Consider the following 27,861-nt stretch of genomic DNA (forward strand, 5'->3'; position numbering starts at 1 on the left):
AATAAACATGTGATAAACTTGCCGTAATAATATATGATAGAATAGTCCCTCATTTATAAGTGAGCATATCCTATGACATAAAAGAAAGTAGCATGCGCATTTTAAAGTCAACCCTTTCCTAATGTCATGCTACCACGAGAATGTCAATTTGAGTTGGCAAGTAGTTTAGTAAAGTAGAAAGATTAGGATTGACTTCGATTTCTCAAATACCAATTCTAACAACTTAGGGTGGTTATAGTTTAGTCACATGACCTCCCCTTGGTTGATATAAGTAGGTTATAATTGCACATTCCGTTAACATATGATTTATTGAACTAGCATGATAACCTAAGCAATTGTGTTAACGATGTTATTTCAGAATTACCAAAACTAGAGAAATAGATCATAACTTATATCTCATCATTTCTAAGTACAATATAAGGATCCATGTTTCGATAAATTATCAAAGTATTTCTATCTTTCTAGAACATGAATCGATCATGAACGATTGTCAATATAATTGACAATCACCAACTTTGAATTGTTGAATTAAGATGGTGAAACATTTCTCATCAAAAGATAATTGCAAGATAACCATGTACTTTACTAAACTAAATCACATGTTTTATATAATAATCAAGTAAAACAAAGCTTCTTCGTAGATTTAGATGGTAAATGGAGTTTAGCTCATAATGAGCATTGTTATGAACATTAAAAGAGATAATGATAACAAACACATGATTAAGCTAGAACAATCTAACCAAATGTGGATGAATCTCCCTTCTAAATGATGATGATGGATTATGATGATGTTGATGATGTTGATGATGGATGATGATGGTAACCTCCAAGCCTTCAAACTCCTCACAAGATCTTCAATATGAGTGTTAGTGGGTGTTTTTATAAGTGAAAACCATTTAGAACTCTCTTCAAGGCACACTTGATCAATGCAACATGAGCCACTATTTATAGGCAGTTTGGAGGATGAAGCATGGCCCCGTGCTTAGGTAGGCACGCCCCCGTGTCTATGTGTCCCAGTTGCATGTTGTCAGATCATACATGATGACTCACCACGGCCCCGTGCTTCCTAAGGCACGGCCCCGTGCTTTTTAGTGACATGTGCTAATTGTTTTTGTCGTTTGCGAAAGGTGACCACGGCCCCGGGGTCAAGAGGCACGACCCCGTGCTTTTGTTCTCAATGTTTGTCTTTTCTTGCAAATTTTTGTCTTTTCTTGTGTTTAAAATCATGGGGGCGTGTTTCTTGCTTTTCTTGTGTTTTCTTCCGTTTTCTTCGTCTTTTCACTTGCTTCTTCGTTTGGGGCTGGGGTTTACCTGAAATTTTATTTTAATATGATAAGTACCCTTCTGTGCTATGTTATTTGATAGAAGTTGCAGTTTTTAGAGATTATGTGATGCTAAAAAGATGTATAAATTTATGTACATCATTGTTGTTCGATTGGTATTGAAGCCATGTTGTCGTCTTCGTTGGATTCGCCTAGTTCTTTCTGAACACAGTTTGTGGAATCGGGTTCTTGATTTGAAATCAATCTTGATTACAATATGTTCTCGATTTGCAGTAGAGGGTGGATTGAAGAAGAAGAAGGTAGGGCTGATAGGATTACGATATGCTCTTGATTCATAGAGTATTGATTGAAGAAGACAGGGCTGATAGGGTTTTGGAGATGGAAGTTGATATGAATCAACGTTCTATTTTTAAAAGATATATTTATTTTATTATTTAAAAAAAACAAAAAAAAAACTAGATTACCTGCTATCCAGGTAAAATATCTAGGATTGAAACACAAATGAAACTTCAATGACCTTATTGGAACAAAAGTTTTTATCAGTGACCTGATTGGAACAACTTTCAAACTTGGTTAGTATTCTATGGAGTAACCCCCTAGAAAAAATAAATAAATTCATTTAGCAAAAGTTGAGTTGAGTTCATTGCATCTACACCAAACTTATCTTTTTCTCTATTCATAAGACCACCCGTAGTGGTGGCGGTGTGGTGGCGTTTTGGACGAAAACGCCGGGGGCACCCCCCCCCCCCCCCCCCCCCCCCGCGTTTTGGGTTTGAGTTTTTGAGTTGGCGTTTTGTGTACAACGCTTGAATGTCATAAAGTTTTAAAAAAATATCCCATTTTGACCGTTCAACGGTCACAATACCGTTTAAAAATATTATTTTATATATAATCATTTTCATCCTCAATCAAAACTCACCAAATTTATAAACCTTTCTTTCTTAACTCTATATTTCCTCACACCAAATTCTCTATAAACCCTAAATGGATTCTCCCGCTTCTATATATAACCAATTTTTCGGGCCCGATTGACAAGCCGAAGACGACGCAGAAGAAGAGGACGTCACAATTGCGATTGTGCTCGCGACAACTTATATGAATTCTATTAGCTCTGCTTCATCCCTTGTCAAAAAGAACATATATCGAACGGGGTCGTATCGAAGCCAAAGGCCGGTTGATGGCGGATTACTTCAACGAATCGCCGAGATACAAGATCCCGAAGACTTTTAGGTGTCGTTTTCGGATGTCTAAAATTTATTTATGCGCATCACCAATGATTTGGAGCGTGATCTTGATTACTTTAAGAAAAACCAGACGGTCTAGGGACGCTAGAATTCACAGCTATTCAGAAGGTTACATCAGTCATACGCGTGCTCGCCTACGGAAACACGGCTGGCATCAAAACGACGAGTACTTAATGATATTTGATAAAACAACTCGGGACACCTTGTAGTATTTTGGTTACGGTGCATGTCAAATTTTATAAATAATTATATCACTTGTTTACTTCAATTAATTATTTTGTAAGTTGTGTAAAATATAGGAATGTTAAAACTATATGGACCACATTATCTAAGAGAGCCCAACTTGAACGATCTACAACGTCTTTACGAGGCACATGCAAGGGTGCATGGTTTACCCTACATGATCTGGAGTGTAGATTTTATGCATTGGGAATAGGCTAATTGTCCAACTGCATGGCAAGATCAATACACACGAGGTGACCAAAAGGGACCAACGGTCACCCTTCAAGCGATTGCTTCATACGACCTTTGGATTTGGTCGACATTCTTTGGTGTTCCTGGTTCCAACAATGACATAACCGTCTTATAACAGTCACCAGTGTTGAAGAGTTACATATCTCGGACCGTTCCGTCGCTTCTTTTTGGGCTAACGATAACTTCTACCATCATGGGTACTATCTGGGTGATGGAATATATCCAGAGTATGCGATTATCGTGAAAACATTTAGAGACCCGTTGGATGAAAAAAGACAGTATTTTATGAAAGTACAAAAGTCTGCGAGAAAGGATATCGAGAGGTGTTTTGGGGTTCTTCAACAACGCTGGCATTTTGTTAAAAATCCTTGTCGTCTATGGTCTTTAGAAAGAATGAAAAGTGCTATGTGTGCGTGTATCATAATGCATAACATGATCATCGAAGACGAGGGAAGAGCAATATGTCCAACTTTCATACCGGGCTCAGATCCGCCACGAACTCCAGCAAGTATGGAGCATAGACGTGAAAACGCGTATTCCTTGCAATCAAGAGAAATACATAACGCACTTAAGGGGGATTTGGTCCAACATCTTTGGATGAATCGAGATTTGCCAGGTGCAAATGAAAACCAAAACGGGGGCAACGATGAATACGATGCTAAAGACAACGACGAGGGTGACGTTGGAGATGGGTAGTTTTTGTTTTTATTTCAATGTAACATTTATTTAACAAAATATTATTATTATTATTTGTTAACTTTTAATAAAAATTAAAAAAAACAAAAAAAAAATATAAAAGTGTTTGGGCGCCACATGGCGCAAAATGCCCAATGGTGGGGTATTATGACTACATTATCTTTTTGCAAAATTTGGAAAGGCTGACTGGGCACCACATGGCGCAAAATGTCAACATATGAGGCATTATGACTACACATGGTCTAAGCAACATACATCTTTATTGGGTAAAGTTAAAATACAAAGCACAATAAAAATGAGAAGGGTGAGAAGAAATCAAATCTATTGATCGTAGATTTGGATGGTCAATATTAATTTAAAAATAAAAATTGATGAAAATGACATAAAAGTAATAAGTCAAGTATGCTGACTTTCTCTTTCCACATGCAAGACACATGTCAGTTCCTCCATCATTTTAAAACGTCCATAATTTTTTCATACGACATTCTTTTAGAAAATTTTTTTACAATAATAACAAGCGTTTTTTTATCTTTAATATGAATATCATATTGTTATATTAAAATAAAAAAAAGTTGGTGGGTTATTCTATATTGTGTTATTTGGTTGTCTATTGTGTTTTTTAATTGAGTTTTTCTATGCATTATGTTAGAGATTTTGGTCATCGTGTTTTTCAATTGATACTCATATTAAAGATAATGATTTAAAAAAGATTACGTCATTGTGCCTTTCGTTCGTCATTGTATCTTTGTGTCTTTGTGCTCAACATTTGTTTTTATATTTTTCTTTGTGTAATCACTTTGCTAAATATACTCTTAATTTGAGAAAAATAGAATTATTTTCATTGTGTAATACGTTCAAGTCATTGTGTAATATGCAGATTCCATTGTGTTTTACGTTTCAGGTCATTATGTTATATGTATTTACCATTGTGTCTTACGTTTCAGGCAATTTTGTTGTTATATGTATTCATTATTGTGTTTTACGTTGCAGGTTATTGTGGAATATGCATTCATCATTGTGTTTTATGTATTAGATAATTTGTTGGTACTTTTCATTATATTTACATATTATTACACAACGGTGTTATTAGTATCTAAAAAACACAATGATCAGTTGAAAGACACAATAACGAAAAAACATAATAACAAACAAAAAGACACAATGACGAAAAAAGACACAATGGTAAGCAAAAAGACACAATGACGTAAATTATTTTTTATTCTTATATAACATAATCATAATAATATTAAAGATAAAAATGAGCTTGTTATTATGGTGATTTTTATTTAAAAAAAATATCATATGGAAAAGTTATAGACGTTTAAAAATAATGGATGAGTTAACATGTGACTTGCATGTGAAGAGAAAAAATATGTACAATTACTTTTATACTCTTTTTTTCTTTGGTTCCTACTTGACGCATATCAATTAATTATGACTTCTCACACTTTTTATTTTTTTATTTTTGTTGGTCTTTTATATAATAACTCAACCAATTATCTATAATATATATAATACACCAAACAAGGGCAAATTAAGACACCCATTTTTAAGTAATTTACAACACTTAAAGCATGATGTACAATCTATAACAAGGGTAAAAGGTTAATTGACACACTAAATATCACGTGTTATTCAATTTTTCTTAATATATTTACAATTTTTACCCTTTAACTTTGACTGCCTTATGAACATTTTAAAGTTTATACAACATTGTCCCCTCATCTTTAACCCTCAACTTGACAATTCTATTTAATGTTTTATTTTTCTTATATTTTTAATATATTATGCTTAAAAAAAAAGACAAACATACCGTTGCAACGAGCTCAGTTTTTCGACGTTTCGGTATTAAAAACTTTCAAAACCGATGTGATTTTTAAAACGTGCAAGTCAATAAAGCATTAGCGTACAACTCAAATGTGCAACTATAAATAAACCTATAAATTACAAAACAAGTCCTCCCATTTAAACATCACGTGTTATTTAATTTTTCATAATATATTTATAATTTTTACCCATTAACTTTGACTCTCATTTAAACATCACGTGTTATTCAATTTTTCATAATATATTTATAATTTTTACCCATTAACTTTGACTAACTTATGATAATTTTAAAAATTTATACAAGATTGCCCCCTCATCTTTAACCCACAACTTGACAATTCGATTTAATGTTTTAACTTATTTATATTTTTAATATATTATGCTTTAAAATAAAAAAAAACATACCGTTGCGACGAGCTCATTTTTTTGACGTTTCGATATAAAAAGCTTTCAAAATCGATGTGTTTTTTAAAACTTACAAGTCAATAAAGTATTAAGGTAAAACTTCAATATGCAACTAATAAACCTATAAAATGTTCAAATACATAAAATGTATTAATATGTAACCCACCCACATTCTATTGTATGATTACCTGAGTCTATATTCAAACACCCGCACACGCGGACACTCTTCTAATTACAATCACAAAAACTAATTAATTTATCAAACAACATATAAAAAAACAAATTTAAGACTTTAAGATGTTTGAAGTCACAAACCATTCTCTTGTCACTCATATTCCCTAATCCCCACAACCCCTCTTTTTCTACAATCTTTAAATCAAATCTTCACTCGTTCTTCCCAAATTCCAAAAAACCTTTCTCTCTCTCTCTCTCTCTCTCTCTCTCTCTCTCTCACTAACACACAGTATCCAATTCACCACAAATGTCTCAAGAAGAAGAAAAATACAGAAAACCCAGAAACCATACAGATCCAATCCCAAAATCATCATTCATTCCTGACCCATTATTACCCAGCAAGAAGAAAAAGTTTTCAAGATTCCGGGGGCTAGGGTGCTCGGCACCGGCGACGGCGCAGGTGTCGGTGCCGGCGATGATACGGACGTCGGCGAACTGGGAGGGGAAGAAAGCCAGGAAAAAGAAAATCAAAAACAATTTTGGTGAAGACAATAATATTCTGGTGGGGCCGGAGGTGTGGTGTGGGCCCGGAATTGGGTTGTCAACAGACGCTGCTTCGGTGGATTGTGTGGTCGCAAGGAGGCCTTCTGCTGCTGCTGGCAGAGGCAAAGTTGATATTGAAAAGATTAATAATATAAGGGAGGTATGTATGTATGTTTTTTTGTTGGATTTTGTATATGTTTTGGTGTGATTGAAAGATTTGGGATTTGTATCAAGCTTGCAACTTGACAAATGGGTGTTTGGATGCTGGATAGATTAGACTTGACTATTATTATTATTATTATTATTATTATTATTATTATTATTATTATTATTTCTGATTATTTAATTGTTGTCATAATTGGAGTTGGAGAAGTTAGTTAGGAGTTATTTGAGGAAAACATTATGATTTCGATCTTGCAAATAAGTGTAAAATATTTGAAAATTTGGACCATTGGATTATCTAATTCCTGTTTTTGTTCATTAAAGTTTTAATAATCAACACTTTGAAATGCCCAAACACTCCTTACAGAGTTAATAGGATAAAAGAGTTTTTTTTTTTTTCTTTTCTTTTCTTTTTTTCTTGCTATTCCGCATAAGAATAAATTTCTTAAAATTTGGTTTGGGTTTTTTCTTGTTATTCCTCATTAAGAATAAAGCTGGTTAATTATTATTAATCACCCCTATAGGAAGGAATAAAGGGTGCTCCTTATACTTGTTATTCCCGACAAGAATTAGTTTTTATGGATACCATAGTATACTCATATATCCAAACATCCCTTATACTCTTATAGGAATAATGACTGCTCCTTTTGTATTTTTATTTACAATAATTATTAAACTTTTTTGTTTGCATAGTATAGTATAGTATACTCATAACACATCGTGTCAATGATCTTTCTTATTTCAACTTGGGTTTTGTATTTTATTTCATTTAAATTTGTAATTAAAGATATTTTTTAATTATTAATCTAGCGAGGTTCATATGGTGGAAGGAGAATGGTGCATCCCGAAGACCTTCCGTTTTTCAATACCGACTCTGGAATCCCACACCATCGATTAGACGTATTCGGATCTCGACATCATCGCCATCTTAGACACCGTTCTCCCGAAGGGCTTGCCGAGGTTAAAACACAATTTACTATGTAAAACCATAGTTATCAAACACGCTACGTGCATAAACCGCTCCAGAGGCCTAGGCGCAAAAAAAAAAACGAAGGCCTCAGGAAAAAAGCACTAAATAAATAAAAATAAAAATGTATTATGCAATGGAAAAATAAAAAGAACACTTAACAAATAAGTTATAATCGGGTTATTTAAAGGTAAATCTTTTAAATGGGTTAAGTGATAAATAAAAGAACAACAAAAATAAGAAAAATCGAAAAAAAAGGTTAAAAGAAAATAAAAAACCGTTTCAGCTTCCTAGAATTGCGCCTTTAATCTTTACTATAGGTTGGTTAATAATAATAAGTTTGTGGTTTGGTGTAGATTGTTATGCTCCAAGGTAATCTACTAATGGGAGGAAGATTAGATCATGATCGATACAGAGACTGGAGGCTTGATGTCGATCATATGTCTTATGAGGTTCATTTATTATTATTATTATTATTATTATTATTATTATTATTATTATATATATATCCTCACCTTTCAGTTTTTATATTTACTTTTTTTTTTTTTTTTTTTTTGTGGAAATAGCAACTGCTTGAGCTTGGTGACAAAATCGGGTACGTGAGTACCGGTTTAAGAGAAGACGAGATACGCCGTTGTGTTAAGAAAGCAAAGCCACCAATGAACACCTCCTCGTCTTGTGAGAACCACTGGAAGTGCACCATTTGCCAGGTTTTTATTTTTATAAACACTATGCACAAACAGGACTCATTACAAGTTTAATGTTGCTAACCAAAGCAACTCGGCCGGTGTGAGATTTATGCGCTTTGGCGGTATAATGGTTTGCAACTTGGAACCGGCCGTTTTACATTTTTAGTTGATCTTTTGGAATATGAAGCATATGTATTATTTTTTTAACCATCTTTTTTTTTTAAGATTTTTAATACGAACTACCGATTTTGAGAAAAGAAAAAGTAGGAAATAAAAATCTGGTTAAACCCCCAAAGACTAAACCGGCCCTGGACGAATGAACAAGTTTGACTACCAGTCAAATGTGTGTGTGTGTGTGTGTTTTTCTTTCAAAAATGATGATATTGCAATATGAGAATGTGATTTGTAGCAAGTGATTGACTAGTTGTAGATGTCGGTTGGGTAAATTATTTTCTAAGTAACATGCTTAATTTGTTACATAAACTATGCTATTAACTGCCTTATTAAACCAACAATTTTACACTGTATTGGGAGAAATGGTGCAAGTTTAGCTTTGTTAGTTGTGTTTCTTTTTCGTCTTTAATAAAATTTGGTCTTTCAAAAAAAACTTTAAAGAAACATTTAAGAATTTAAAATACATTTTAATTTGACAAATTGTGATTCATCCTTTTATAGAAAAAAAACAAGACATAAGTTAATAAAGTTTTGAAACTGTGACAGGAGGAACATGAAGGAGAGGAAGAGATTGGTAAGTTGGAGTGTGGGCATTTGTACCACATGTATTGTATAAAGGAATGGTTGAGGCAGAAGAAGACATGCCCCATCTGCAAAGCAGCAGCTGTTCACTCTCAACAGTGAGTAGGCTGCTGTGAATCTATCTCCTCATCTGTGCTTAAATAAAACAAAACAAAACAAAATTGAAAAGAATTGTTGGGGTTTTTCTTTTATTTACCTTTTGTGCTTTGCTTAGCATGATGATTTTACTGGGCATTTGTTGGATTTAATGACACTTGTAACAAATGTTTGTTGCTTTCGCTGTCTCGATTTGTGTTTTTTGTTGTTTTAACTTGGTTTGCCGCCTCGTTTTTTCAATCGCTGATGACCTTAATTAATATGTTGGTGTTTCAAATGAAAATATTGTTTTTAACAACGTTTGAAAGCAAAGCCGTGAAGCATGGATCAACTTATAGCCGGGAGATCATGTGCAAATAAGTGAAGAGAAAAAAACACCGTGGCATTTTCGTAACTATTTTAAGAGCATGTTTGGGATTGAGTTTGAAAAATGCTTATTGGTTTTTTTCAAAAAGTCATTTTGAAAGGCCATGATTTAAGGCTTTTAAAAAACTGTTTTTTAACCATTTCAAAAAGTTAAAATAAATAAGATTTTTGATTGTCAAACACACTTTAAATTATTTGCTCATTCCCAAACATGCTCAAAATAGAGTGATTATGTTATAACAAAAATATAGTCATAGTGAATGATTTCAAAACAGCTTTTAAGATTAGCGCAATTATTATTAGAGGTGCACAAAAAATCCCGAATCTGGAACCGGACCCGAAAAAAATTTGGAAACGGTATTTTATACCTGGATTTTAATACCTAAACCCGTATCCAACCCTACTCGTAGGGTATGGATAGGGTATGCATTTTAGTATCAAAACTCGTACCCGAACCGGACCCGATTTGTACCCGGTAACCGGGTTTTTCCAAAAACCCAAAACCAGGTTTTTCAAATACTCTTCTATACCCAAAACTACCCGAAAAATACCTGAAAAATATCCGAAAAATACTCTAAAAAATGCAATTCCTTAAAAAACCCAATCTATACTTGAAAAGTACCCGAAAATAGGGTTTTTCCAATACCCGGAAATAGGGTATTCAAATACCCGGTTTTATACCCGACCTGAACGTGATACACAATGTATGATTTTTAGAGGCAATACCTGGACCCGAACCCAACACGGGTATTGCCAATACCTGATTTTCCAGTACCCGATCATACCCAAACCCGGTTTCATACCCAAAACCGGGTATTTGGAAAACCCGATTTATACACCTCTAATTATTATCATTCTACTTGTATTTTGTTGTAGCTTAAGCACTTTATTCAAAGTAGTTATGAAAATGCAACTCCCTCTATTTTTTCCTTCAATTAGCATGTTTCGTACAATAAACTCATTTGCATATGATTCGAACACTAAAAAATGTTTTATGACAAAATGTTGTGGTCAACAAAAAAAGAAGGTAGCATTTTAAGTAATGTCAGAATTATAGAAGTGTGCATGGTGGGATTCAAATTTGGATCATTTCCTAGGTAGAAGCTTTAATAATTACCCATGAGCCAACTAACCAAGCTTTATTGATGTCTTTATTGTTAAAATATATATCATATATATTCAACAAACAATTTATTAAACATAAATAAACATTAAAATTTGTTATTATTAATTTTTATATGTATATGAATTATATATATATATATATATATATATATATATATATATATATATATATATATATATATTTAAATTATTTATGACGTCATCCGAGTCAAACACCGGTCCGCCCTCCCGGGTCGGTCCGACCTTTGACCCGGTAAGGCGTCCGGGTCGACGCCCGGGCCGGGTTTGAAAACATTGCAAAATACTAAGCTGTCACATAGGAGATGATTGAGCGAGTCCATATTTCGTTAGTGATCTAAATGACTGTTAAAACTAAAAAAAAAACACTGAAAATATGAAACATACACAATGAATGAAGCAGTTGACCTCATTTGGTTTCAGGTGGTTGGTTTGTCGTGTTTGACCGAGAGTGATATTTTGTTGGGCAGCAAATGGTGGGTTTGGTCAGGTGAATGAGTTATTGGGTGGCAATTTAAAGGAAAACAATGAAAAGTCAATCTTGTAGTCAAATTCTACCTCTACAATTCTGTTGCATGCATGCATGCATGCATCCCATGACATATTAGATACATAACGCACCAGGTTTATAATCAGGAATATTTTTACAAAACTTATCTCAATCATATTCGTTTTGATCAGTCACTTTATCATGTCACTAATGTTGTCCACTCTTGTCCAAGCGAGATTGAGATCACCTTTACAATAAAAGCACTCAGTCACTTTCTCTCTCGATAATCTATGTTTGGTAGCCACGCACACAGTAGGTCATACGAATGATTATATTTGACATTTTTGTCATTAACATGGATCTATCACCAAACCCATATGATGCAAAAATCAAATGTTTTATTACTTAACAAGATTGGTTTTGAAAGTCACTCCACCAACATTGTGACTTTAAATGAACCACAACACCCAAAGTTCCTTCCATCTCCGCACCCTCTCAACCAGCTACCGACTACTTGTCGCCTTATAGAAATTGCTTTCTATTGATACCACTTTTTCTCTGAACATTCTCTTCGTTCTTTGTTCTTCACCCATTTTTATATTCTTCTCTCCACGTAGATTAAAACAATATTTCATGAGGTGTTGTGCCAATTCTTTTTTGGGCCACTCGGAATTAAATCACATAAATATATACAAAGGATTTTTATTCATGGGGTGCGGACGACTCCATTAGGTCCACCATAATTCCACCATGATTAGAATGTTATCTTTAAAATAAAATAAACTTTATTGCATACTTTATTGTGATACTTAGGTTGTACAAACTTTATTGTTGCATCATATAAGCATTCTCATTTCTCACTTAATACTGTTCATGGACTTTTTTTTTAGTTGGATGTGGTTTAATGGTGGAGCAATCACTTTACTAGTGAGAGGTATGGGGTTCAAACCTCACTATCACCAATTTATATCGAAGATATGAGGGATGACCCTGGCTTGCCAGGGTTCAAGTCCTGATTTCACCCGACTTTATCGGCTCCACGCTGTCGTGCAGTTTGGCGGACGTGAGGGTCGGGTTTTATCCGGGGAATCCCTCAACAGGTGGACCGCTAGGGTCTCTGTCCGTCCGGACTCGTGGCCGGCTCGGGCTACCTTTAGCTAATGGGGGCCGCGTACAGAATACCCGGCGTTACTTAGTTGGTCGTTCTAAAAAAAATGGAAAAATTGTTTTTGTTAGGGAAATTATTTTAGAATACGGGAATCTTCGGATAGTCTGAGAGTCGCGAATCAGTTCAGATCAAAATTATCTGTAGTTCTCAAATATTTTGACTGGATAAAACTCAGATTGATTAGAGAAAGACTTGAATATGATTTTGTGAGAGAAATTGTGACCTGAAAAATGCTCGTATGATGAAGAAATTGTTTATTAGGGTTAGGGGTCTTGGTAACTGCCTTTGTCAGTTATCAGGTATTTTGAAATTCAAAATACATCACATACGCTCCATTTAGACACCAAAATATCATATATGAAATTTTATGAAATTAAACTAAATTTCGACCCCACCCTTAGACCCCGCCAGATGTTGTCACCTCTTGGCCCTGCTATAAGGGGTGCTGCCCCTCGGACCTCGCCAATGGGGCGTTGCCCACTTGGAACCCCCATGACGTAGAGGCCTCGCTCTGGGCATGTATAGAGGCATCTTTGGGGCGCCGAGGGCGCGGAACACTGCAGTGGGGCGTGGAAAGGGGGGGCACACACACATGCTCCCCGGTCCCGCACCCGCACACATACACAGTCTCTCTCTCACACACACATACACACACACACACATATATATATATAGTAGCCATGTTTCTTACGTGGCGATGTGAAGAAGGGCTTCAAAGCCCCGTTTCTTACGTGGTGATGACGTGGCATTGTGGAGGGGCTTTGATGCCCCCCAAAATAGAGAACAACCTAAGTACCAATAGAATTATAAATTTATAATAATCTATATCTATATTATATATAAAGGAAGAGTGATGGGCACAAGCGTCTTTTCATAATTGCATGCGAAGGATAAAACCGACATGTCATAATAGGGCAAGAAAAGTAATTTGTCAATGTATCCATCAATTCTTACAGCTTTTAGTACAACATTATGAAGCTTCACTTTTTGTGACATTACTCTTCAATCCTTTAGAAAACAAAAGGTTATGGTTTAAATATGTTATTATTATTATGGTGACTATCCACATTCTTAACTCCCATGTTTCATTATATTTCTATTAACTTTGTTAGCCTATATATAGTGGCTTCTTGTGCTTGTATACATACCAATGAATAACAACCTCTCTTTTCTCTACTTATCATGCTCTCTATACATTATTTTTCTAGGTTCGAAAGATGTAATAAGTAAATGTTGACGCGATTTGGGATAAGGAAGAAGATGATATATAATGTCGTATAATGCGTAGCGCATCTTGTTTAAGTATGAACAAAAAACGATGTTTACCTAAAAAACTTAGAAATAAGGAGGCGGCATGTGTATAGGCGAGGATATCTGTCTCCATTTTTTGAAAGCGAATTTCAGTGCTCATAACAACACCACATAAAATGGTAAAGGATCACTACCGAAATTGATAATCAAATCGTCTAGAACTTCCAAATACATTTCATGCAATACATAAGCTTTAAAATTGGCAATCTAATGATTAACGAAACAAAGCACATACGATATATAATGCGATAAAAGATGACAAACCTGAAATATTATGTATTTATCTTCAAAATAAGAAAGCAAACCAACATCCAAACTATGAGACTTTGAACAACATAATATATAACAAATCATTCTACATGTAACTTTTCACTTACCTTAACTGACATACGCTACAACTTCATTTCAACTCCAATCTAAGCTCGCATGCTACAAGAGTTGGTTGTTCTAATTGGATCCATGCCTTAAATTTCCATCTCACTGATCTTGCAAAAGTAGTGTTTCCATGTATGAACATGCAGGCACTAAATATGCATTCCCAAAAATCCTAGCATAACTTTGGTCTTCGGAGTGGAATTCATGAACATCGAGACATCATGTGTGTTGGTTGTCATTGAAAATATAGGTTCATTATTCCTCCTAAATCCAAGAACCGTTGTTATTGATAAATCTGGTGTGTTTATGGTGAATAGCTTTGTAAACGAGTTTGGAACACCATGTTCCATCATCCATACACCAGAAGGACAAAATCGACATTTCATAATAGGGCAAAAAAAGAAATTTGTCAATGTATTCATCAATTCTTAAAGCTTTTAATAAAACATTATGAAGCTTCACTTTTTGTGACATTACTCTTCAATCCTTTAGAAAACAAAAGTTTATGGTTTAAATATGTTATTATTATTATTATGGTAACTATTCACATTATTAACTCCCATGTTTAATTATGTTTCTATTAACTTTGTTAGCCTATATATAGTGGCTTATTTGTTCTTGTATACGTACCAATGAATAACAACCTCCCTTTTCTCTACTTATCATGCTCTGTATACACTATTTCTCTAGGTTCGAAGGATGTAATAAGTAAATGTTGACGCGATTTGGGATAAGGAAGAAGATGCTATATAATGTCTGAATATTGTGAAAGCTTGGACTAAACTAAGCACACTTTTGGTAGTGTTGGAAATTTGTAAAATTCACTGTCTTGGTTTACATCAACTAGCGGCTTGCCCAATAAATACAATATGTATGAAATGCTTTAGTTAGCTTAATGGACCACGTAAGCAAGCCATAAATGGTTTTTGGTTTTATTTCTTTAGTGTCGTTTCCTTTGGGAATACAGATGTTGTTGACTTTAATTTCTTGTGAGAAGTGGACTATTATGTCTTGGGTTTATAAAATAGACTTCTAATCAGCCAAGTCATATTATTAAGGAGAAGTGAAGGACGACCATCGTAATTTCACAATTGCATGATGAGGACAAGATGGTAATTTCATAATTGGATAGAAAAAGTAATTTGTCAATACCTCATTTTGTTTTTAAAGCGTTTGGTACAAGTTCATGAAACGTCATTATTTCTTAAATTACTCTTCAATCCTTTTATGATGCAAAAGGTTTATTTAATTAATGCAAAGGTGTATATGGTAAAAGTTTAACAACACTAAATAATAAAAACCCACTAACTTCACATCTTTATACGTCTATTAATTAAAGACATTTCAATAGTTAGACACACTCAAGCAATAAGTTCCATCCTATTAACTCATACATTAATTTAAAGGAGGTGCAAAAAATGATGAAGCCATTGAGTGGTTCAGATAATTCGTTCTTAAAGCTTTGGGTATAACTTAATGAAGCTTCACATTATTTAAAATTACAATTCAAAAATTTTTTGTAACCAACCTTGAATACATATTGTTATTATTATAATAAAATTATGACAAATTTGATTGACGGGTGAGTGGATAGTGATTTCATCTTCAATGCATCTCCAATCTATCCGAGTTTCAATGCATCTCCAATCTATTCTTATCAAATGTTTGACTTGTAATAAACAATTATTTTTTGAAGACTGTATCCATGGGAAGTTTGTGTATCCATATTTTAATATAGTACACTTTGTTTTATCATAAATTTATCAAGATTTTGGATTTTTTAAAAAATTTGTTATTTGAATGGAGTTAGTTTCATCTGCAATGGAACTTGTACATGTAGGCTTATGCTACATCAACATTTGGTAATTTATGTACTAAATCTATTTACTTATGTTTTATTTAAGGATATTGTTGTTTATACCGGTGAACAAAAGTTTTGACAAATGTCAACAACTTTTGCTCCTTTTGTAGCTTAAACAAATAAAACTAAGAAAATGATATTGAGATGCATATTGAAGCTAAAATCAAACAAAATGATCCTTTTTTTTTGTCGTTTTTGTATGTAATGACTGAAAACAAGAGTAACATTAATTATATTTGAAAACTTTTGAACAAGATAAAAACGAGCTACAAACACAGGAGACATCAGGCTCATCAAAGCCGCAATGTTGGTATGTCTTCACATGACCTCTTTTTTTATTAATCTCAATCTAAATTACCATTTTGCCCTTTTTATTTCTGCATTACTTTAAATGCATTGACTTTGATTGAAATGTTTTCCATATAGTTTTTCATACGATACCAAATAGACGGGCCAAATGGGTTGGTTAACGGGCCGAAACAGTTTGTCATACTGACTGGTGGGCCTGTAAACAATCCGAACTTTTAGTTAATCATTCAGCGAGAAGTTCGTTTATTTAGTAAGCAAACAAACATGACAAAAAAAACGTATCGTTCATTTAGTTTAATAAACACAAATGAACACATGCCATGTTCATTTATTTATGTTTTTAAACGTTCATTTATATTCTTTCGTTTACATTCATTATGTTGATTAGTTTACTTTGTTTTGTCAGTACGTTGGTATATTCATTTTAAAATTTATTAGTCCATTACAATTTAGTATGGTTATATTAATGTTTTGCCTAACATAATTGGTAGGAGTGTTGAACCAACAAATGGTAAATAAAATTGAAAAATTGCTCGGATTAGTGTGAGGTGGAAACAGGCCAGAAGCAGATTTTTTATGGGCGGTAAAATGCATGTGTATGTGTGCAATGAAAATTTGAAGTTTAAAGTTTGGTTCTCTTTTGTATTTTTCCAAGAACATTTTCCAAGTCATTATGCTTCCGCGATAAATGCCCACTACTTCCAACAGTATGCTAATCTGTTAACAAGTGTTCATGGTAACATTTATGATATGTCTATATTCAAACGCAATTAATTGGGTAGTATGAATGAATATATGATGATTATTGATTGTTCCCAGGCACACCCTTATGGTGATAACAGGCCTCCCGATAGGCCCATGTTGTGCAACGCGCGCAGGTCGCGTTAGTGAACTAATCGATCACTTTTAAACTACACCCCGCTTCACACTTGCTTTGAGTTGATGATTTTGAAGATCATCCGGTTAAACGAGTGAAACCCATATATCTTAAGAACAAAGATCTTACTTATTAAAGAGATCAAATTTATGACAATGATGCAGGCAGTGTTGGGTTCAGTTATGAAGACCATACTCGAGGTTTCGCAAAGGGTTTGATGTAGATACAAGCAACTCGTAAAACTCGGGTTTGGCTATGTCTACTACTGATAATTATATTCGCCTTGTAATTATTTTTTAGTATGCTTTTAATATGCTCTATGATGTAAAATTTAATGTCAAAATTATAATAAGTGTCATTGTAGTCCTATGTACAATGTTGGTGTGTTAAGGTGACTATAGTTATTCATTATACGAAACTTGTCACGTCTTTGGTGCTTATATAAAAAACGGTTTTTATTTGTAGTTTACGCAGTATTTTGAAATTATCAAATGTGTTTTTGGTATTTTTAAAAACATTGTATTTTTAGTTTTTTACACCCGTCGCGAGCGTGTTATATTATTAAGCACGGTTATGGGCAATGATGGTAAATTACATGAGGACAAAAAAAAAGACATTTATAATTGGGTAGGGAAAGTAACTTGCCAACACTTAGATCCGTTCTTAAAGTGTTTGGTGTAGCTTGATGAAACTTCATTTATTTACGAAATTACTCGTACGTCCTTTGGCTATTGAATTTAGTGGAAGCCCAAAGATTTACCATTTAGTTAAGGGTTTAACTGATTATTAGTGAGGTTTAAGTAATTATGATTATTATAAGTTGTAAAATGTTTGCAATGATTGAAGTTGAATTTAGCGGAGTCTCCCATGTATTATGACGGAAGTTTGCAATTAGTTATCATCCAAGCTTAACACAGCTAAAATTTTAATTTAATAACTTTGTGTTAATAGAAAGCTTAAAACTAAACAATAAGATTCTCATATAGTTTTATCATGTTTTCACATTGAACCATGAGCCGAACAAAAATTGAAGGACATTAAAGCCTATGAGGTAACATTCTTTGGTGACCATACGAGATGGCAATTAAAACGAGTTTGTTTGAGTTTTTTGTATTTGTAACGGTCCAAATGTGTAAAATCGAGAATGCATAGCTTATAATGAAAAACCCATAAGTAGGATCGTATAAACAAATTCAACATACACAAACGGAACATGTTAGTGATTCATTTTTTTAATTTCAACATAACAAATGGTCGAGCACGAACGATTAAACAACTATGTTTTTTTGTCCGTGCTTGTTTATGTTCTTTCATTATAGTATAAATGAATGTTTCATGAACGTAAACGAACAAACACGAATGAACGAATATAACAGAGCTAAAAGAACGAATTTTACTTATTATACTCATAATTCGTGATCAATTATTTTAAATAATGAGTCAATCAATTATACTAATAATTTTCACATTATTTATTATTCATGTAAGCGGAATCGTTATACTTATACTTGTCACGTCATTTCCCGTTTTCTCACCCTCAAATATGCTACCATTTTGACCCGTTATAGTTTGAAGTCTTAAAAATTTTATATGACAAGATTTTGGTGATCAGAATTTTTAGATCAAACCCATTCCTCCAATCTATACATAAATTTGGGATAAAAATTCAGGTCGATCGGCATAGATGTTAAATATGATATCCGTCATATGGGATAACATCTCAAAGGAAATACACAGTGATCCATCTAAGGTATACAAATGTGATTTTATATCATTTTGTCAGGAAAAATTATTTTTCGGGCATATAGTTAACACATCTTATTGTTTGTTTTGAATGTTTAGGTGAGTGCTTATTATCATCAATCACTTGCTACTAGAATGCGGTGTCTTGAAAAAGATTATACAAACACACAAATATCATGCTCTTACTAACGAAGATGATCAAGTAACTTTTGTGAAAGTAATTTTCCTACTAATGCAATATATATGATTTATTATATGGAAACAAGTTTGAGTTTTCATTTAAAGATTTTGTTTACTCATGTAGACAACATTGGCTGCTGTTGGGAGAAATGCACCCCGGGTTGTAAATCTTGGTCATGTGACACATATTGTGTATAAAATCACAAAGTTAGGAAATAACGAGAGTTTCATTTAGACACATAATTTCCATTTTTGAAGATTGGCATGTTATTTATTATTAGAAAAATAGAAAATGGAATGATTGGCATACTAGAGTTCCATAAGACCGCATCATTGATGAAAAACTGTATTGGTGGCCTTCTGGGTGAGAAATGATGAAGTTGGGTTTTGACATTTTTTATGTTTTAATCAGTATTTATAATTTGTTTGCGTGTTTGTTAAAAATCACAAAACCCGTAAACCTATTTTATTAACAAATATTTCACAAAACACGATGCATCCAATATATATATGCATACGATATTTTAGTGGGCACCCCCGCACAAAAAATCCAACAAACCATTTGCACATGCGGCAGTGCGCTCGCAATTATAACCCGTTACACACTAGACCAAAGACTACAAACCAATACGAAGGGATAACTTGCGTGAACCCGCAGCAACACGTGGACACTTATGCTAGTATTAAATAAGTGTGCACCCATTTATTTAGATTCATATTACTATTAACTTGATCAACAAGTTAATCTCTAATTACACTAAAATCACTACATAGACATAATATATGGCTACGACGATAAGTGTAATCGATTTAAGCATAGACATTTGCGATACATTTTTTGTTTAATCAGTACCTTGAGTTTGATTGAACATTTTGCCACCAGTCGTGCTTTGAAAGCATGTGCAATAACATTCATGCCGATCAACCAAGTCTTATATGTGTACTGATCTTGATGTTCATTGTTTTTTTTGCCACTTGTCAGATTCTAAATCCAAAGCAAATAGATCTACTATAAAATTATTACCAATGGTCCAACATATAACCGTCCGGGTTATGTAGCCGGCCCGGATCTGAAAACATGTGTAAATGGCTATGAAGTTTCCATATACATCACAAAAGTTGTTCAATGAATACAGTGACTATAATCATGGCATGCATGACTACAATAAATACATAATTCAAATACCAATAATAATATTTTGTACTTTTCATTTTTACTCTACTGAGAGTTGGGCATGCATGTAGATCCACCAAACCCATTCTAGATCCACCTTTCGCTGTATAGATACGCTAGAAGCTGATACAGTAGTATATCCTTCAATGTGCATCATTTCAATGGATGCCATTCATTACCCGTGTGTTTACTGAGGTTACTCCTCCAAAGAATGTAGATCTATGCAAATTATCTTTGTATATAATATGGAGTATATAGTGAAATTAGCTTGAGTCGTGAGCTATAAGAAACTCGATTACATATGGATACAACTGTTCTGGTGCCTGCAATTTTAAGGTAGTTAATGACATCACGGGTCGGGTCCAAATTTATAACTAATGTTCTGAGAAGGAAAGAAAGATATGATTTAGGCCACTGTTAATTAATGTGAAGCAAGGAAGTTAGGCCTGGTAAACTGGGCTGGTCAGGGGTGTTCATGTTACGAGTTAGAACGGGTTCTAACTAGAATAAATTTGGGTCAATACGGGCCCATTTAGAAAAAAAGTATCAATTTGGTTTGGGTCAAAACGGGGCTGGCCAAAATGAAATCAGGTTAAAAGGAGTCATACAGAAAAAAAATGTACTCATTTGGAACTTTTTTGAAGTTGCATTTTATAAAAGTTGGTGTGTCTTGACACGATGAGTAATTTAAGGTAACCTAATTTGACCTGTTGACTAACTTAGGGTAACCCAATTTAACCCGCTGACTAATTTAAGGTGACCCATTTGACCCGTTGACTAATTTAAGGTGACCCAAATGAACCCATATATAATTAAGTTTCGCCCAAATTAACCCATTATTTGAACGAGCCATGAGTCATCATCATCATCATCATCGTACTCGGTATATCCCACCAATAGCAAAGCTATAGTAGGGTCTGAGGAGGGTAAGATGTAGACAGCCTTACCTCTACCCCATAGGGATAGACAGGCTGCTTCCGGTGAGACCCTCGGCTCGAGCCATGAGTGCCACATATAAATAAAGTTAATTCAAGTTGTATTTTATAACGGATAAAATGTTGAAAAAATATAGCTAAAAAACATGTGTTGACCATGTTTAGAAATCATTACAATATGGAGTTTACCGAAGCTAATTTTGACTCGTTTAAGCCCTTTAACCCATGTGGCCCGCATATTTTCAACAAAAAATTATTATTCCATAACGTATAACTTGGATCGACCCAACTAGAAGTAAACAGGTCCGAATTGGCATATTTAACAAGTGCTACGAGAAGGAACAGATACGAATGACATACCAAACGACCTCCGACAAGATCATAGTGAGCATAGTGTGGCCCATCTGGCTCACCGAAAACTTTGTACACAGCTAGATGCTTAGGAACTAATTTGATTGTTTCTGTTTCATCAGTCCAATTGACTCAAGTTAACAAAAACTGAAAACAGAAAATAAAAGTTAATAAGTTTATTGGTAATAAAAAGTAATATGATGTACCATATACAGCTTCAGGTGGACTAATGAGATCAAGGTCACCAGCAATGGCTAAGACTGGAACATCAATTTTGTTGATATAATTTTTGTAAAAGAAAGTTCCACTTCTGTCACGTAATCCGCCTTCTTGAAAGGCAGTTGCTAACTGCAAAAGCAGCTCTGCAGGCACCGTACCTGCTCATGGGTTAAACAATAAAAATGGATTGTGTTTAATATTTAACCGGTCAAGTAAACAGATTCAAAGATATTTAAGGAACTCACAGAAGTTGTTCATGACAAACTTCTCCATGAGTTCAGGATGCATCATTTCCTGTGCAGTAATGAGACGATTTAACCACGACATAACGTAAGGAGGACGAGAAGCAAGAGGGTAAGCTGCTGCCAGCAATGCACCTAACGGGACAGCTGGCACATTCAATGCCTGGGCCGGATCTGCCTGAAAGTCACAACAAACACAACTTCTAAAAGTTTTGAGGCTTTGTATCAAAACATTTAAAAAGTTATAAGGGCTTTATGAATATTTGTGTGCATTAAATCTACTGCATTTACCAGAGGTGTTAGCAATTTCAATGATGATTTTGAAGTAGTGTAATCAAGTGAAGCTCCCAAAGTAACGATTGCAGCCAACCGGGATTCTCTTTGCTCATAAGCTTGTAAAAATAAAAATAACCAAATTTCAGTACACAAATATTTTGAACATGTTTTGTTTTTCTCTTTTAACCTTTTAAATATAATGTTTTATAAGATTCCGAATACACCATTTTAACATGCTTATTTTTATCTACGTTTCCGTATAACTTTTGTCAACACTGACCCAAGTACAACCCTTAAAAGCTGCTGTTAATTTCAAATTATAATTACCTTTGCACATTTTGTTTTTCCCTTACATTTTAAAAGATATTGTTTTACAAAATTTCATTTGCAGCATTATGACATGCTTATTTTTATATACGTTTCAAAATTAACTTTTAAACAAAACTGACCTGGGTGACCGGGTCAAATATAATATATTTAATCTTCTTTCCACAACACCATAATGTTTTTTCAAATTCCGAAAATACCATTGCGACACGATTATTTCTACCTACGTTTTAAAATAAACTCTATTTAAAACCAAGCTATAGCAACACACGGGGTGTGTATACGGTTCTCGATTAACACGTCTGATAAATAACAATTTTTTTCATATCATACCGTTCCGGGAAAGCATGGAGTATAGTAAAATACCACCCATTGAATGACCAATTGCAAGCAACTTGTCATCTTTCGGGTTGCATTGTCTTCGTATGTATTCCATCTGTTTTACAGAATAACGCACTAGTTATTAAGAAGAAATATAACTGATTAAAAAAAATTAATATAATTGAGTTGTGACAATACCGCAGCAGGCACGTCCTCTTCCAGATAGTGGTCAAAGTCCCAGTTGTATTTACCAAGTAGGTCAACTTGAGTTTGGAGATTTTCAACCGTAGAAGAAAACCGATCTAGCAGATCAGTAAACGGTGGAGACACTGATCTTTGACTTTCTTCCATGATATCCACAAGCCTTTGACTTAAATCTCTTATTTGTGTAGCTAAAGTTGAATTCTGTAAGGCTTCTGGTGAACCTGAAAGTTATACACAAACATGTTGTGAGTTTCAACATAATTATAACACTTCCATTGCAACATAATTACAAACTATAACTTATGACCTTCCTTGATCAGGTTTGATAATCGCTCAGAAAAACGCTTAAAAGTTTCTGTAAATGTTGTCAATAACTGTGATTGATCAGATTCAAGTTCAGCCGTCTCTTTCTTTTCTTCAGCAGATGAAACTTTACTTTGAGCAGGAGATTCAGAAGTTACAGTTTGTGGATTTATGGAAATTGTGTCCATCAGTTCAGAAGGAAGGTTGACTGGCTGTTTGACTTCTTTGGATGCCACCTCAGCACTTAATCCAGCTCCTCGAAACTCAAGTATCCATGTATCAAATCCATGGCTTGACATGTGGCGTGCAAATGAAGACTGCAAAATTAAAATAAATGTCTAATAACATGTCATATTGAATAGAAACTAAAAGCTTGTTAAGGATGCATCGATATCCTTCCTTTTTTATATTTCTCGTCTTTTCCATCAGGAATTTATACAACAAAACAACTATACTAGAATAGCTATTAAACGAGAATCCCTATGTTAGGCTATCAGAATTATTAACATGTGTACAATATCTCTAACACCATACATTGAATGGGATTTGGGAGGTGATATGTAGACGCCAGTCCTTTGTGAATGATTGTTATGCTATAGCATGTAGTTCTTGTGTACAAATCACCTCCCTAACTAACTTACCATAATCAATCAGATGTATTTTTAAGAAATAATCAACACAAACTCAGCTTTCGACCCGAACAACCCGCTTTACGTAAACATGCGTGCGGCAAATGATCCCAACAATCCGTACTACAACACAAGCACAAACGTAATCATGTACCGACCTCTACCCCTAGCACCAGAACTGAGACCTATATCCATATTCCTACAACCAAGACAAGACTTCAACTACAATGAATCCCTAGATATTATCTCATCTAGAAAGCTAGGATTCTAAGATTGAACGTTTACTCGAGTTTAGAAATGAACAACAAATCAATATCAAATTTGCTTTTCTTGATAAAGACTTATCTCATTTACCACCCGAAGATCGTGCTATATTCGAGCAAGAGAATAACGAAATCCATGCCAAATATCATGCCCACAAGTAGTTTTTTTAATAGTATCTTTCCTCTCTTTTTTATTTCCAGTTCCTGCATTTTTTGTTTTTGTTTTTTTATTTCAAGTATCATTTGTTTTTTCTTCTTATTTTCAAGTACCCTTTTTATTCCTATGTACTTGCAACTTTAACTTTACAAAAATTTTCTAGTATTTTATTATGTGGTTTCATTATTTAAATAATAAAATACAAGTAAATAAAAAATGATTTGAGTAATAATTGCAAATAGTTAAAACCACTACACTTCATTTAAAAGGGGCTTTAGACTATGTGTAGTGGTTTTACCTAAGTCTATGTGTAATGGGCATTATATGGGTGGATAAAGCCCCTACACCATCCCCAGGGGCATTATGGGGCGTTATAAGGGCATGTGCATTTTTACAATAAAGCCCATATGTGTCTTGAAGTGTAATGATTGAAAGGGCATTATTCATTACACATGGTTTTGACTAAAAAAATTGATGACGATGTGGCGGAAAATGCCCCTTAAAGCATTAACCATTACTCATGGCCACCTAGGTGCCATGTAGGAAAAACTGAATTCCCTATAGCCCCTTTCAGCTCAAGTGTAGTGGTTTTAACTAATTACAATAAAAAAAAGAGGAAAGATACTACTAAAAAAACTACTTGTGGGCATGATATTTGGCACGGATTTCGTTCTTCCTTTGCTCGAATGTAGCAGAATCTTCGAGTGGTAAATGAGATAAGATAAGTCTTTATCGAGAAAAGAAAAAGCAATATCAAATTGTTGTTCGTTTCTAAACTCAAGTACACGGTCGATTTTAGAATCCAAGCTTTCCACGTGAGATATAATCTCGAGATTCTTTGTAGTAAAAAAAAAGTCGGGTCTGGGGTTACGGGTATAGGTCTCAGTTGTGGGGCTAGGGATGAAAGTTGGTCTAAGATTTCGTTCGTGCTTGCGTTGAAGTAGTAAGGGTTGTTGGGATCATTCACGACATGTATGTTTACGTAAAGCGGGTTGCTTGGGTCGAAAACGTTCATCGCATGGATGGTTTGGTTGTTGGGTTCATGATTGCAAGAGATGTAAAGAGTATGGAGTTAAGATTTTTGGTGTGGTGAAAATGGTTAAAATAATTGGTTTATATTATGTGAAAATTATAAAAAAAAAAGTAAATTTTGAATTTCCGAAAACAAGTCTAACGGATAGAAGATTTTGGAATTCAATTTGTTCATTTCTTTGTATTTGGAAAAAAAAAATACCCAAGGGATTGTTTTGGCCATGATTTCTTTGGAATTCAAAACTATAATTTTCCTTTTGTAAGCCACCCCGCCAAGAGCATGGCAGACAAATGCTCTAGCAATGATTTGGCAGCCCATTATTGCACCACTACGTCTAGTCTTAGTGAATTCAATTTTTGCCTACATGGCACCTATGAGGCATTTTAACTACAAAATTGGTTAAAATCACTACACAAGTCTAAATGCGAAAATATAACCAATATGGTGAAACTGAATACCAAGTCTTGTGTGAGTTCACTGAAATATGAGTCAATGCCTAACAATGTTACAGGATCTCAGAAAACCCTAACTTAATCAACATACTAGCAGTAATCGCAATAATCCTTACCTAAGATAAAACTTAAACTTATCTACTAATATTACTTATATAGAAAATAAAAGACTATTAATAATTACCCATAGAACTAAAAAGATAAATAAGATCATCAGTATGACACCATGATGATTAAAGCTTAAAAAGACACAGCACTGATCATTAGTAATGTAAACTGTGAAAGTAGGATGGAGAACAAGAAGATAACTCACCCCAGGAGCAAGATCATATCCAATTGCATTTGTTCCAACTCCGCTTATAAGCAATAATGGATGATTCCTTGAAGGTGCCTACATAATGCATAAACAAAGTACAATTGAATTGATCTCTAAACTAACTGATTTTTTTTCCACGTTGTTATCAGTTTTGACATCTTTCTTAGTAGATTCAATATCACATGGTTTTAGACAGTGTTGGCATAAAAGGATCAATATACACTAATCCCAACTATCTGTAACACCTATATTTTCATTATCTCTCAACATCTCCGCTATGATTTTATCTCCAAAAACAGCCATTTTGTAACATATCAGTCCTGACATGCCATGTTAAGATGTCTAAAATAATTCCATAATCATAAATCATGTGCAGACAATTAATAAATCACAAGAATTTGTTGTCATGAGTTGTATAGCCAATCACAAACATTATTCAGACCGACCTGCGGAGGCGGCTTGTAACGCCAGAGAGCGAGGCGCCAGTCGGAATTATGGATGGAAACGTAATGAAGCTCATCGGCCGTACAGATCGGAGGCTTATCGGAGACTGCGTGAATCGGTCTGAGGCGTGACGGCGTACGGATGGAAAGAGGCGGTGGTTCGTAGTGGCGATTGGGTTTGAAATAGCAGTAGGTTGCTGCTATTTGAATGGCGGATCGGAGATCCGACTGAAGCATCAACATCTTTCTTTTCTTTGTTGAATTATTATTATTATTATTATTATTATTATTATTATTATTATTATTATTTATTAAAGGTTCATTCATCAATGTTGAAGAAACCAAGCTTCTTCTTCCATACCCATTTTCTTTTCTTTTCTTTCACAATTACATTTGTTGATAGATGATTAGATGATCATGATGCATCTAGATGTTATTATTCTTTTCTTATTTCAAAAATTATTAATTTTAATGCTACTCAATTTTTATTATTTTTTAAAATAAAATAATTTTATATCCTCAATCAGAAATAATGGTATTTAACGAATAGAATTTCGAATATTTGGTTTAGTCGAATTTTAAAGATGAAATTCGAATTCGAAACATATTGTAAATTTCGATTTCATTTTGTTCGAATTCAAAATTCCATTCGAGAATGAAATTTGAATGGATTAGATTTAAGTTCAAGTAAAATAATTTATTTTAATTTCAATTTCAAAACCATCGTAAATTTGAGCATTTTAACAACATAATACATAAGTCTAGAAAACAAATAAATTATTTAAAGTTGGAACATCTTAAATATTCAAAGTGGTAATGTCCAATCACATAAATTAATAACCAAAATGATAGAAGTTACAATTTTTAGCCATTAGAACTTATGAGACTCTGTATTTTATATTCTTATAAATATGTATATTTATAACAAAAATAAAATATATAATTTGAATTTAAAGTTATAAATTCGTATTCGATTCAAATTTAATTACTAAATTGAATTCAAATGATTGAAAATCAAATTCGAACGTTCAAAAACTGAATGCGAGTCAAATAGAATTTTGAGTTCCTTAAGTTCGA

General features: G+C 33.8%; 2 protein-coding genes across 3 annotated transcripts; one reads left to right on the plus strand and one right to left on the minus strand.

The window, feature by feature from the left end:
* Nucleotides 1–7,585: 7,585 nt before the first annotated feature.
* LOC143589003 (putative E3 ubiquitin-protein ligase RHG1A) lies at nucleotides 7,586–9,337 on the plus strand. Its single transcript, XM_077069871.1, has 4 exons — nucleotides 7,586–7,768; nucleotides 8,132–8,227; nucleotides 8,342–8,485; nucleotides 9,185–9,337. Exons 1-4 carry the CDS (start codon nucleotides 7,643–7,645, stop codon nucleotides 9,320–9,322), a joined length of 504 nt encoding a protein of 167 aa, XP_076925986.1. The 5' UTR covers nucleotides 7,586–7,642; the 3' UTR covers nucleotides 9,323–9,337.
* A 10,598-nt stretch (nucleotides 9,338–19,935) lies between these two features.
* On the minus strand, nucleotides 19,936–27,035 carry LOC143588999 (uncharacterized). 2 transcript variants are annotated; one of them, XR_013145197.1, is made up of 9 exons: nucleotides 26,788–27,035; nucleotides 26,339–26,416; nucleotides 23,496–23,808; nucleotides 23,183–23,409; nucleotides 22,997–23,099; nucleotides 22,352–22,452; nucleotides 22,064–22,238; nucleotides 21,609–21,976; nucleotides 19,936–20,636 (listed from the first exon to the last, which is right to left on the minus strand). XR_013145197.1 is itself a non-coding variant. In XM_077069867.1 (9 exons), the coding sequence occupies exons 1-9, from the start codon at nucleotides 27,025–27,027 to the stop codon at nucleotides 21,420–21,422; spliced, it is 1,698 nt and encodes a 565-aa protein (XP_076925982.1). In that variant the 5' UTR covers nucleotides 27,028–27,035; the 3' UTR covers nucleotides 21,315–21,419. The 2 variants fall into 2 exon arrangements, 1 of the variants encoding a protein (XP_076925982.1); XM_077069867.1 differs by lacking the exon at nucleotides 19,936–20,636 and having other exon boundaries at nucleotides 21,315–21,709; nucleotides 21,806–21,976.
* Between the last annotated feature and the right edge of the window lie 826 nt (nucleotides 27,036–27,861).

This window comes from Bidens hawaiensis, unplaced genomic scaffold (assembly GCF_021521415.1).
Source record: "Bidens hawaiensis isolate Kalapana, Puna unplaced genomic scaffold, B.hawaiensis_p1.1 tig00037138_1, whole genome shotgun sequence".
Classification (NCBI taxonomy): Eukaryota; Viridiplantae; Streptophyta; class Magnoliopsida; order Asterales; family Asteraceae; genus Bidens; species Bidens hawaiensis.